We start from the raw sequence: 12,966 nt of genomic DNA, 5'->3' as shown, positions 1-12,966 counted from the left end.
AATACACACAAAAAAACCATACACAAGATGGACTATACCTGACAAAGCTTTAGTAAAACTATTCTAAATGTTGCAGTGACATTTCCCACTTAATGTTTATGGTATTGGCTCGTCCGTCTAAACATGCCATTCACCGCATCTTAAAACACATGCACAGTTGTAAAAAAAGTTATTTGCTCCACTGCCATTGAAGAACCATTTTTTGTTCCTCAGAGAATCTTTCAGTTAAGAGGAACCATTTATTTTCTACTTTTTAATTCTCTGAAAAAAAAACTTTTTTCACTACTATGAACATTTTGTGCAACATAAATTGATATGTCCTATAAAGCCCCACAAAGAACCCTTTATTTTTAGAAGTGTACCGCCACCCACAAAATGAGTAGTTGCAGTGTTTGGACAGAGCAGAAGAAAGTGTGAGAAAGCAGAGGAGAGTGTAACTCCTCCCTTCCCTCCTCCGTGCTGCATGAGTGCTGGGACAGACTGCAGTAAATACTGGAGCGTAGTGTGGAACAGAAGTGGGCGGGGTTTGACCTCAGCACCGAAACCAGCTCTAATCCAGAAATTCAGGTGCCTGCAGTCAGTCAACTCCAGAGCTCACTACTGCCTGTAACACACACACGGGACTGCTGCTGGGATCTCTCAATCCACAGTGTGGCGTTTTGGAGTAACTAGGAGAAGGGTGAAAATAAAACCAAGTCATACGAACTGGTGATTATAATGTTACGTTTGTAATCTACATATGAGGCGTCTGTCGCTTCCGCTTTAAAACGACCCTGCAGTTTGACGGCGAAATGGGAATATTTGATCGTCGCTAAATAATTTCACTGGAAACTGACAGGATTTGAGGAATACCGCTCGCGATCGTTGGTCGTAGGGTAAGTAGAGGTGCATGTTTGTACATTTTGTTTTGTTAAAACTTTCCTACGCCATGTTTCAGTTGTCAGTGCGCATGCGCGGAAATGCACCTGGATCAGGTATATCAGCCAGGCCAAGGGATTTTACAGCAAGACTGACAAAAATAACACTTCAAATAGTGTAAAAGTGTCCTTTTACACAATAAATCTAAAAGAAGACCATTTCGTTTTGCTAAAATGTTGCCTTTTAAAAATATATATAATGTTCCTTACGAACACTTGATACAAAATGTAAACTATGGTAATACAAATGGTAACGTTAGTTTGTCTGGCAAAGAGCGATTTCACTTTTACTATGGTAAAACAATGGTTAAATTTCTACGAGGGGGTATGGTTTTAACATTTATAACAATAAAATACGAAATAGAGACATTTACACGTCATTTGCATAAGCCTTTGTTTACATCACTTAGTATTTTATCTTGGTTTTTATATTTAGATGTAAAAAAACGAATGTTGTAAAGATATAAAAGTAAAAATAGTAAGAAAAGGTTATTTGTTGAGTTTAGATAATAATAACAATATACACTATTTTAATGACTGCTTACGTTTTCCTTTACAAATTTTAACCATGGTTTTATTGCAGAAACCGTAGTTCAATTATGGTATTTGTAGAAAAATAATAGTGACCGCAAATTTACCTTGATCTTACTACAATAGCCATAATTTTACCATAATATGGTTTTACAGATTGAGAACAAAAAACAATAGTTACTACACTTAAAGAAGTTGTCCTAGCATACTTTAAATCTTATATAACAAATAACCAGTTCTTCTTAAATAGTTTTTTGTGCTTACAAACTGAATTTAAATCTGTAAACATCAAAGTAATTAGCAAATTTAGAATTGTTTATGAAATCTTTGTTGTTTGTTTTTCAGAAGTATGTGTGTCAGGATGCAAACGTCATTCATTTGTTTATTCTTGGCTACAAACAGTAGATCTGATTAAATTCCTAATAGGGCTCTGCTGCACAAGCATTTCATTTGAACGTCACACAGCTTTTCATTGACTCTTTAGTAGTACATTATGAGAAATAAAAATTGCCATTTGCTTTGATTATCTTTGGATATTTATATGGTTAGTAGTATTTCTATGACAGATATGAGTGTTGTGTTGCCTTACTCCAACTCCAAGTATGAATTGCAGTAGTGACCAAACATTGCTTGTTTACTGTATTGTGAGAATAAATAACATTTATTTTATTTTCACCATGCATATGATTGCTCTGTTGTACAATTCTCTCCAAACCAGCAAATTAGAGACAGCGTACCGCACCACTTGCCATCTTCCACTGTCCTCAGTTCATCTCAGGAGAATTCTGTCTCACCACCTCCCATTCTTGTCATTCAGATTTGGCAAAAACGGACTCAGATCAGCCCGTATAGACACTCATTCACCGCTATATCTTGTTGCACAATTCGACAAGGTGTCTCCTGGTGGAAATGAATGGAATAGTTCAGGGAGGAGTTTCGTGGAAAGCTGGTTGTGCAGATCATGTAGCCCTTGTTTAAACACATGCTTTAGCTGTGTGGGTGTGTATGTTTGTGTTGCGTGACGCTCGTGTCTGCGTGAAGCACACATGACTGGTGTGCTTGCATCAGAGGAAAGGCTATGACTCTTCGTTCAGGCATAGCAATGATGTCATTTGTGAATCATGCTTACAGACGTTACAACATAAGCGTTCTTTTTTAAGGGTATAAATGGTCTTTTGTTGAAGTATGCACACTTGTGTAGTGTTAACTGGTCCGATGTTGTCATAATGATTACATTCATTCATTCTGTGTTGTGCATGGAGCTAGCAACGCCAAGGTAAGGGGGTTGATTCTGAGATACGAATGGTTACTGTAAGTGGTAAGAGATGTGTTGATGATGTCGCTGATATCACTGAATCGAAAAAAGACCTTTTCTCAGCATATTAGCCAGCTGCTTCATTTGTTATTGTTTACAAGGAATCCTCTTCAGAAGTGTCTGACTAAGCACTGCACTAATAATGGATGAAGTCGCTGAAGAAACTCTTGGAGGAAACTCAATTTTTCAGTGAGAAAATGAAAGGAAGGAGAGTTGTCGCCCGCATTGTGGCTTTGACATTTATTGGCGAGCTGTAGGGAAGAAAGGAAACGTTTAGGAAGTTGAGTACGCTTCACGGAGGATATTCCACTTCAGTCACTGATAAAAGACTTAAAAGTGAGGAGGTAATGTCTTTATGAATCCTGTTTTGTTTGAGAGGTTTGTCAGTGTTCATTATGTAATTGTTTTTTTTTTGCCGTTTGTGTTTTTAATGTGCGAGAGTCATTTTGTGACCTGTTCAGTGTCAGAGCGCTGCTGACCGTGTGCTGGAACGCGCCGCATGGCCAACAGGAAGCCCACACAGGAACCGGCCGCAGCATTGTTGCATGAAGCCAAAACAGCATTTTCAGATCCTCAGGGAATTCTGCCGCTCTCTCAGTGTTGTTTCAGGATTTTAGGAGCGTGTCGCGTTTTGCTTCGTCAGTGTGGCCCACCAGTCTTAATTTCAAAATTGTTATGGTGTGTATCAGAAGAGAGCGTGTATTATTCTTCACAGACTTGTGACAGTTCTTAGCACATGACATCTGCCTACTTTTAGGGCTGGGACATAATTAAATACTTATTTTTGCTTAATTAGCCATCTGTCAGTCTGAGCAACTCTTTCTCATACATAATTCTTCTCAGATTCTTAAATAAGTTGGGTATTTTTCATTTCACTTACAGGGAGGATTACGATACACAAACTGATGCATCATGACATTTCAGGTCGGTCAACTGTAGATTGTTGGGATCACTGTAGACATGTGCATTGGTTTGCATAATACGTTATTGCATGATGACTCGTACAACGATAATTTCGTCATTGCTCAAAGATGGGAATGTGTTGTTTTAGCTGGGTTGTGTTACAAAATTGTAGTGGTTAAATAGCACCGGTTATGAATCACAACTCTCCGCCTTATGTCATCTTTTCTGAAGAAAATACTGAAAATAGTATCCGGTTGCACACTTAAGGCAACAAAAGATGTTGATGTTCAGATGTTGTCAGGCCGTAAAGTAAAATCATCATAGATTTCAATAAAATTAGGCAGTGGTTTTGAAAAAATATATGGAACGACACAGTCGTGGCAGAAATATCTCTATTGGAAATTTGTTGTACCAACGAAAGTTTTCTGTTATATTTTCAAGTGTTATAATGTAGTAAAATGTTCTTTTGAGTAATTTACACCTGTAGGCACTTCATTATCCTGTAAATTTCTTCTCAGTTGGGTGCAGAGGGATCTGTACATTAGCATAGAGAAGATATTAGTAAATCAAAGCCCTGGATTAAAATCATTACAACACCCTGAGCTTCATACTGCAAATGAGGGGTTTATAATCTCATAAAAGAGCTCAAAGTAGCTCCTAATTTTATTCTATGTGTATAATATATTCAAGACTGAAAATAAAAAATAGCTAAGTTTAAGCATCTGTGGGGTAAAAGAGGAAGACATTTGTTTGATTCTGGTCTTTAGGCTATATATTAAGAGATTTTATGAAATAAATACATTTTTACACTATAGTACACTGTAGGGCAGTGGTTTTAAAATTAGGAAGTAGATCAAAGCTGTAATGAGAAGACAGGAAATGATGTTATCCACTGTTCAGACGTAATAGGTCTTTGTAGCAAGGGTGGGAATATCCTTACTAGTTACATCAGCTAAGAATCGATTGGTCGTAATAGCAAGTGCCATGTTCTTTTAGCCAGCTTTTTGAGTATTTATTGTTAATATTGTTTTTTGTTAATATACGTTTGTAAGTAAATATATTTGAGCATGAATGAAAATGTTGTATTTGTGTTGTATATTGCATGGACTGTTATTTGACACATCGCTTAGCCCTACCTTACAGTATATATTTCAGTACCATAAATACAGGAGGCAACGTGGCAAGTATTTAAGCCATGCATTCTCTCTCTCTCTTTCTGCTGCCTCAACCTCGCTCGTGCTGCCCAAGTTTGTGTCATGCATGGGATAAATGACCATGACCGCAGGCTTACGAGCTCGGGAGAAAAACCATCACCCATAATGTCAGCATTTTCCGCTCTCCAGTCCAGCTACATCATCACCTGATTGTGCGAGCTGTGATTCGCTCTGCGACACAGAGCTTTCTGTTACAGAGAGTGATGATAAGACCGCAGATGACTGTGGAGGTAAATGTGGACATGATGTCTCTTGAATTCTGCTGCAGAATTGAGAGGTGATTGAAATCTGAGTTCCTAACAGAAGTGTTCGTGAGCAAAGATATTAATATTAACAAGATGTGCCACTTGCGTAACGATGAATGGCGAGGAATGCAACGCTCAATATGGCCGCTCTAGCGAAGGAAGTCCCGCCTTCTAGTAAAACGAGCCAATCGATAAAGACTGGCGATTCTCTGGGGCAGGGCTCTCGGTAGTCGCTTGCCAGCCTGTGCGCAGGTGCAGTAGATGAGGCGACCTCGAAAAACGTGATTTTAAGCGCAATTCAAGCTTAGCTAAGTTATGATACAGTTCGTGTCATGTTTAATTATTGATCGGAAATATGCGGTTTTAATTGATATTTTAGAAATATCTGCCTTCCCCCATTCAAGTAGATAGGATTGTGTACTTGCTGCTGACGTAAATAGCTGCAAACATGGCCGCCGAGTGGCACGACTTCCGTAAACGGACTTTGTCGTGAGTCATGACAGTGTGGATGTAAGTCAGTCAACTTCTTGTCAAAATTAAAACAAAGAAACCGTGTTCTTGACATATTCAGTGGCCACTCCCCTTTTTGAAATAGCCAGTAGTATTTAGTTCATACCTCACAGCATTTTTATTTCATGGGGAAATGAATATTTATTTTCTTTCCCACTGTGTTTACATGTTGACACAAACTATGAATAGATTTTAAAGCATGTCCTGGTGCACATCATGTTCTGCCAATTTAGTTGTGGTTTCCCCAAGCACATTGATTTCAGAAAGAAAGTGAGATGTGTACGTGTAGGTGCATCTCTAGGGTCAGGCTCTGACATAATCCTGAAGACAAGAGCTCCCTAGCAACGTTACGGCTTAAGTGATCACACTGGAATGCTGTTGCTATGGTACACAGGGTACCTCTGAGCTTTTAGTAGACCTTGTTGCCAAGTTTTGCCTTGTTACTTACTGTTTTTGTTAAACCCCTACCAAAGAAATACTACTGTTGGGTTACTGGTCAAACTGTGCTCCTTTGGTCACCCTACAAAGTGGTTTCTAAATTGTTGGAATACCAACGTGGATAAAATGCTGTCGGACGGGTTTCCAATTGCGTGTGCGTGCAGACGCGAAGTCTGTGCAAAATGGCCTAATTCATTCAGACTTTTTTACATCTAGTGTCTCCTTGGGCGATAACTCATTTAAGTGTTTAATGCTTTAATCTTCTTATGCTGCGAAACATTTACTAGCATGTCTATTGTTTACATTTATGCATTTGGCAGATCCTTTTATTCAAACCAACTTGCGGTGCATTTCATCTATACGTAAATTTTATCAGTAGCTTTTTTTTGTTAAAGAGATATTATTTAAATATTATGTGACTGAATCTAAGCTGATCAAGAACTCACAATAATAAATAATCTTCCACCTTTCTTATTTATATTTATCGTATTTTTGGCTCATTTTTAACCAAAACGATCCGTCGTACCAGACTTACACACCACGGTCTCTGCCAAGAACAAACCATGAAACCAAGTGCGTGTGTGTGTTAGTTTTTCATCTAATCTTGGTACTCTGTGTTCTGTTTTTATTTTGTTATTAAAAGAATGTTATTGCAACATCGTCCCATTAAAAATCCCTTGTATGTAAAGTTTATCGTCTTGTTAAAGGTCCAGTGTGAATTTTTTTGAGGATCTATTGACAGAAATGCAATATACAGGGATGTGATTTTTTTGACCTCGCTGGGATCACCCGCATAAATTCGATTGATTTTAATTCGTGGCGGGATTGGGGGTTTGGGGATGTGCGCGTGGTAAACTGGCCAACAGGATCCTTTCTACGCTCTCTACGTCATGCACACGGTTGTTATAACCGCAGAGCGACCGATTCATTCAGAAGAACATCATTTTGGGAGTTATCTTTATGTTTCCAGAGAGTCCAAACAGACTAATAGAAGCCAAACATGGCTGTTTTGGTACTCAAAAATGTGTGGGGTGTCATGTCATTTTTAATTAAGTGGGGAACTGAACAGCGTTTTGTAACGTATACAGAAAATCCCGAGTCTGGAAGTTGAGACGTCTATATGATATGATTTAACATTAAAACATTATCTATATACAGAGACTAAAATAGGCCATTCCGTGATTGGATGGCTTGAAACTATACAAATGGCCGATCTAGTCACATAAACGCGTTGAAGACTCTACTGAAAGCATACATTTAAATTAACTAAAACCGCAACATGCATCGTTTGCAAAACCTGCAGATTAATTCGGAAAAAACGCTCTATGAATGACGTAGATGCGCCATCTAGTGGCTGTGTATGGAAGTCTCTTGAGGCCGCAATATTGTTTACTTTTTGTGTTCAATTATTGTTTAAGGAATTATTGCTGATTACAATAAAATTTAAAGTAGGCCTAGTATAAACTACTCAAGGTCAATTGTAAATGCCGTCTTATTTTACATTAGCATAAGAAATTTGCACAAACCATCAACCTATTGTTTTAAATATTGTTTAGGTGACTGTTAAACTAATAAACATTTGAACTGATATTTCCAAAATTGGCAGACGGAATTGGGAAGTAGTTTGTTTTTGCGTTACTAAGTGAAAATATCTATTTTTGGCAGACAGTTTCCTGTTTTTAATCATGTAACATTTAATTGGTAACATTAAAGACTATTTATGGGGAGGGGGGGGTTGAGCGAGGGTGCGTGCGGTCTTCCTTCTTTTTTGTCCTTGGCCGATCACATGCCTGAATATAATATACAGTACATGACAATGTCTTCAGTGGTGTATAAAGACCTTACATAATGAAGCGTTATGTTTTTATTACTTTAGAATGAGCTATTTCTATGTACACACAACGCGATTCTCCTTGCATGGCCTAACTATTTTGTGCACACCACAGAATATGTCTGGGTCGTGTTCATGATGTAAAACTCACCCGGCCCTTATATGCATCAGTCAGGGTGGTGTTGATCAATGTGAAACTCACCTCAGTCATGTTGAGGTGTTATGGGTGGTTGTCAGGGAGTGCTGCGCACTTGTTAGGGTGTTTAGTCGTTGTTAGGTGGTTGTTTTCTCTGGCTCTCGAAGGCATTCTGGTCTTTTTCTATTCCATTCACAAGCTTGGTAAGGCAACCTCTTTTCAGCAAGCGGCATCATTTTATGTCCATATTGTACAAATGCTGAGCTGCAGGTTACGAGCCAATGTTGTTTTTATGTCAATACATTGCCAAACTATTGAAGCTTTGAATATCACCAGAGTATTAGCATTGGCAAAATAAATTTAACTGTAAAGTTTCGCATGTTTTGACAATGTAAGAAACTACAGCCGTTGCATATGTCGTGCATTAAATGTTACATTATTGTCAGTTTGCTTCTATTGGATAAACAGATTGCTCTGATAGTATAAATAGGTTGTTCAAAGTATAGTCATTACAAAAAGCTAAACAATACCTTTTCCAAGCTGACCTAGTACTGACTTGTGCACAGTTTTCAGTATAGCCACGCCTCCTGCGGTGACACAACTCCTCTGTTTTGATAGTTCAGGGGCAATAAATAGAAGTGGCATTATGCCCATTGCACTTGCAGAGCTGTTTCGTTTAGTGGCTCGAATTGAAGGAAGCAATTGACATCTTTTAGATTTCAGTCTATTATGAGCTGAAAGAATGTAAAATGCTGAATGGATTTAAAGATGTCCCTTCTGTCCACAGGTTGAATTCTGTTGAAACCCAAGGCTGATGTCCTCAGTGAGCAGCGTCTTTGAGATGGATGAAGGTTGACTGATTCTCGCTGACGCCTCGTGTGCTTCATAACTATGCTGCAGGTCACCAGAGGCCTTACGGCCACAATACCCCACAACAACCCGCTGAATTCCCCAGCCTCACCCAGGGAATGATCAAACCGCCCTGTCCGGGTCATACACTTCACAAGACCTCTTTCATACCGGTCAGTAGCTTCTATTCGTGGCATTACTCACCGATTGATTTTGAAAATAGATCTTAAATACTCAAGTTAACTCAATGCCTCTTCAATGTAAACAGCACTTTTGCATTGATTGGTGACATGGCATGGTTTTCTACTCGAGGGTTTAATTCAACTCCACCTGCTTTAACAAGAAACTTTATCTGCAGGAAGACAGATAGCCCAAAATTCAATGGCATGGGTCAAGTTCTTCAAGAGACCGGGGGGCAATCTTGCCAGGTCGTACCAGCCCGGATCTATGATGTCTCTGGCCCCTACCAAGGGATTGTTAAATGAGCCGGGCCAGAACAGCTGCTTCCTCAACAGTGCAGTTCAGGTACTTTGTAAACCCTAAGCCAGAGTTGCATAACCATGTCTGTATTACACGCATAGTAACTTCAAACTTAGTTTGAATTTTTTGCTATTCAGAATTTATCAGTTATGTTTTAAAATTACTTGAATGGAATATAACAAAATTATAATATTATTCAGTGCCGTCGTGGTAATGCCATGCTTTTGGACATGTACTTTGTATTTACCATAGTAAACTGTAGTATACTATATTATTTACTCTAGTAAGATTTACAGCTCAGGAATATTATAGTATTTACTATAGTAAAAACTAGTATAATTCCTAGGTACTCTAATACTTACTATGGGAAGTTTGAAAAACACTAAAGGATACTATAGGATTTACTGTTGTAAAATTTACAGTACAGGAATTGTATTACAGAACTATAATAATCTGTAGTAAAAGTACATATACAAATACATTTTTGTAAGTGCCGACATGAACATAATGACATCACACATCATCATTAGCGCTTATGTGGTCAGGGTTTTTCCTGCATAGAGAAATTGTAGGCGGCCGCCTCCGTCAAATGTCGTGCCGCCTCAGGCTCTCGCCCAAATTATGTTGTGAGTCTTCACAAGAAATGCTGCGTGCATTTATCACACTGTCATTTGTAACTGCAGTTGCAACATTACGCCACAGTGGAGGCACTGTTTCGTTATCAGCACACTGAGGCGTTAAAAAAGAGTTGCAGAACAAGAGCCAGCCTGTGTTTCACGGCTGTTTGTTTTGCATCCAAGTACGTTTCATTTCTTAAAATGTCTTAAATTGTGTCTAATGTCTATGTGTCTAATGTCTAAATGTCTAATGTCTTTAGCTGTGCAGTCGGATCGTTGAATCAGCGTGTACTGTACGCAGCGAGTTCACCAGTATGAACGCACATTGCGTTCAGAACGACTCGGACATGAATGACTCATTTGAACCGATTCATTTAAACTATTGAACTTTTCATTCACTAGCGAATATAAGAGATCATTGAATCATTTAAAATGAACCACAGAGAATGCAAGATGTGAATGAGCTTTGCTTATTTAGTAAGACTGGTTAATTCAGTTGGCTATTGTGGGCTGAAAAGTTAGTTGAAAATGATAAAAAAAGATTTAGTTGATAAAAAAACATTTCTGTTTGGTTGAGTAAAAGTAATGTTTTATATAACTTAATAATTGTCATTTTTATCTAATTTTATTAGAACTTTTAATATGTCAAACGCGAAGTCACTTTGGTTAAACCACTTAAAGGTACAGTAGGCCTACGTGTGTGTGTACGGCACCACCTCCGTCCTCATTTTGAGCCAGGAAAAACCCTGGTGGTATATCGTATTCATGAACTGTTTAAGTTTTCACTAACCAAAATCTGTTACATAAGAGTTACAGTAACAGACTTTGTCACATTCTCTATCTTCACATCAGACTGTCAACTCCTCCTCAGTGCTCACTCAAGACAGCGCCCTAAACAGTGTTCTTACACATACCAAATGTTTACGGCACCCATGTAACTCCACCCATCAACCCCCAGATCTCACTCCCAGCGGACGCTGTCATGCTCCCGGCCTCCGCCAGTTCCTGGAAGCTTTTTCCCTTGAATGGGCTTGCCGACATTATGATTAAGTGCATCTCTCTGTTATCTTGTTCTTGGACTCATCACCGTGGAGTGAGGTCATGCTGACGGTATGCTCAGACTAAGTTGTCTGGGGCCGAAGGGAAAGACACATTGCTGGTCCAAACGCGCACACAGCTCTTATCCCCATCAATTGTCAACCGAGTGTCATTTCCCTTAAGCTCAGTCCAGCGAGCAAGGACACCGAGTCATATTTAACTTCCATGAGTTTTAGGAACAGAATGACCCAGGGAGAAGTAATGGCAAAGAAAACATGGCAGATGGCTGGCAGATATTCAAACTAAGTTTGAGATATTCAAGTCTTTGTAAGCAGCTTGTTAGGTTTTGGCACAGATCTGGAGTATACGTATGGTGTAGAAATCCAACTCATCATCTCCCATAATTCCTTTCATTAGGTTCTATGGCATCTCGATATCTTCAGACGGAGTCTTCGCCAGGTCCCAAATCACTACTGCTTAGGAGACTCCTGCATCTTTTGCGCTTTGAAGGTATATTGATGACTAATCAACTTATATAACAATACATAAATATGTGTTTTGTGCAGAAATTCATAGTCTTGTTTGTTTTGCAGGGAATTTTCTCTCAGTTCCAGCAGAGTCGAGAGCGAGCGCTGCCTTCGGATAACCTCCGCAACGCTCTGGCTGAAACCTTCAAGGACGAGCAGAGATTTCAGCTGGGCTTCATGGACGATGCTGCCGAGTGCTTTGTGAGTGTCTTTGTGTGCGCTAGGACAAATGTCTGTTCAATGCATACAATGTAAATCGATCATTATTAGGGTGGTCATCGATTCCCGATCATGCCGAACGTCACATGCAGAAACCGGTCTCGTTGCATCCGGTTCTTTTGTATCCCCTTTTGTTACATATAGAGCCGTTTTACTCAAAATGCCTGCAGGAAGAGAGACCAAATATAAGCTTAATCAATGTACATAATACATGAAGATTGATATTTAAAGAAAATGTTATTCTTCTTTTCAGTGTTATTTGAATGTAAAATTTTAATAAAATGCTAAAAATGAAAACAAAAGCAGGGTTACCTCAAAAATCAAAAGATATCACTGTTATTTCATAATGCTGTTCACATTTTCTCTGACAAACGGATGTAGCAAAACCTGTTTTCCGGTTCGGTCATAGGACGTTTGACATATACCCTGTTAAATAAAGTTGATGAGAATAATTACGCTTATTAGCATGTCAATATTTGCTGATAAATGATATGACACATACTACCGCCAAAAACTGGCTTAAAAAGTCAATATATTGTTTTTTCCTCATGTCTTTGGACATAAACCTGTGTGCTACTTTAAAATGCATGTAGAGGCCCTTGCGTTTTGCGAATTTTTTTACAATTTTTTACAGTCCAACATGTTTAATTCTCAACCATTAATGTTATACTATGCTCTTTTCCAAGTTTCTTTTTTTGTATTTGTATGTACTGTATATATGAATAATGTCCAGCCCGAATGCTTCAAGATTTAAAGGGATAGTTCACCCAAAAATCTGAATTCTGTAATCTGTTTAGTTTGTGTTTGTGTACCTGTATGACTTTCTTCTGTGGAACACAAAAGAAGATAGTTTGAAGATGTTGGTAACCAACAACATTGACCCCCATTGACTTCCAATTTATGGACACAAAACCACTGAGACATTTCTCAAAATATCTTCTTTTGTGTTCCACAGAAGAAACGACGTCATACAGGTTTCAAATGACATGAGAGTTAATGATGACAGAATTTTGATTTTCGGATGAACTCTCCCTTTTATATGCGCATTTCAGATTATTTTCCTTTACATACAAATGGACAAAAAGACAGGCAAGCTCATATCATCATTTCAAGCCTTCAAAACTGTTCACTTCGTGCAGTCAAGGCTGCATAAGCATCCTAACGTTTGGTTCGCTGGAAAGGCTGATGTAAGCATG

The 12,966-nt window shown here is 38.6% G+C and overlaps 1 protein-coding gene across 2 annotated transcripts in view; it reads left to right on the top strand.

The window, feature by feature from the left end:
* Positions 1–526: 526 nt before the first annotated feature.
* The window catches only part of LOC130552765 (inactive ubiquitin carboxyl-terminal hydrolase 53), a 46,340-nt gene continuing 33,900 nt past the window's right edge, over positions 527–12,966 (top strand). The window contains exons 1-5 of one of the 2 annotated variants that reach the window (XM_057331317.1): positions 527–875; positions 8,828–9,062; positions 9,248–9,414; positions 11,442–11,534; positions 11,618–11,752. In XM_057331317.1, the coding sequence (XP_057187300.1) occupies positions 9,271–9,414; positions 11,442–11,534; positions 11,618–11,752 (372 nt within the window). In that variant the 5' untranslated portion in view covers positions 527–875; positions 8,828–9,062; positions 9,248–9,270. Of the gene's footprint in view, positions 876–2,617; positions 2,725–8,827; positions 9,063–9,247; positions 9,415–11,441; positions 11,535–11,617; positions 11,753–12,966 lie in introns of those variants that run through there. The other variant, XM_057331328.1, reaches the window with a different exon arrangement.

Source organism: Triplophysa rosa, linkage group LG1 (genome assembly GCF_024868665.1).
Source record: "Triplophysa rosa linkage group LG1, Trosa_1v2, whole genome shotgun sequence".
Taxonomy (NCBI): Eukaryota; Metazoa; Chordata; class Actinopteri; order Cypriniformes; family Nemacheilidae; genus Triplophysa; species Triplophysa rosa.
This window is presented reverse-complemented; position numbering and strand designations above follow the sequence as displayed.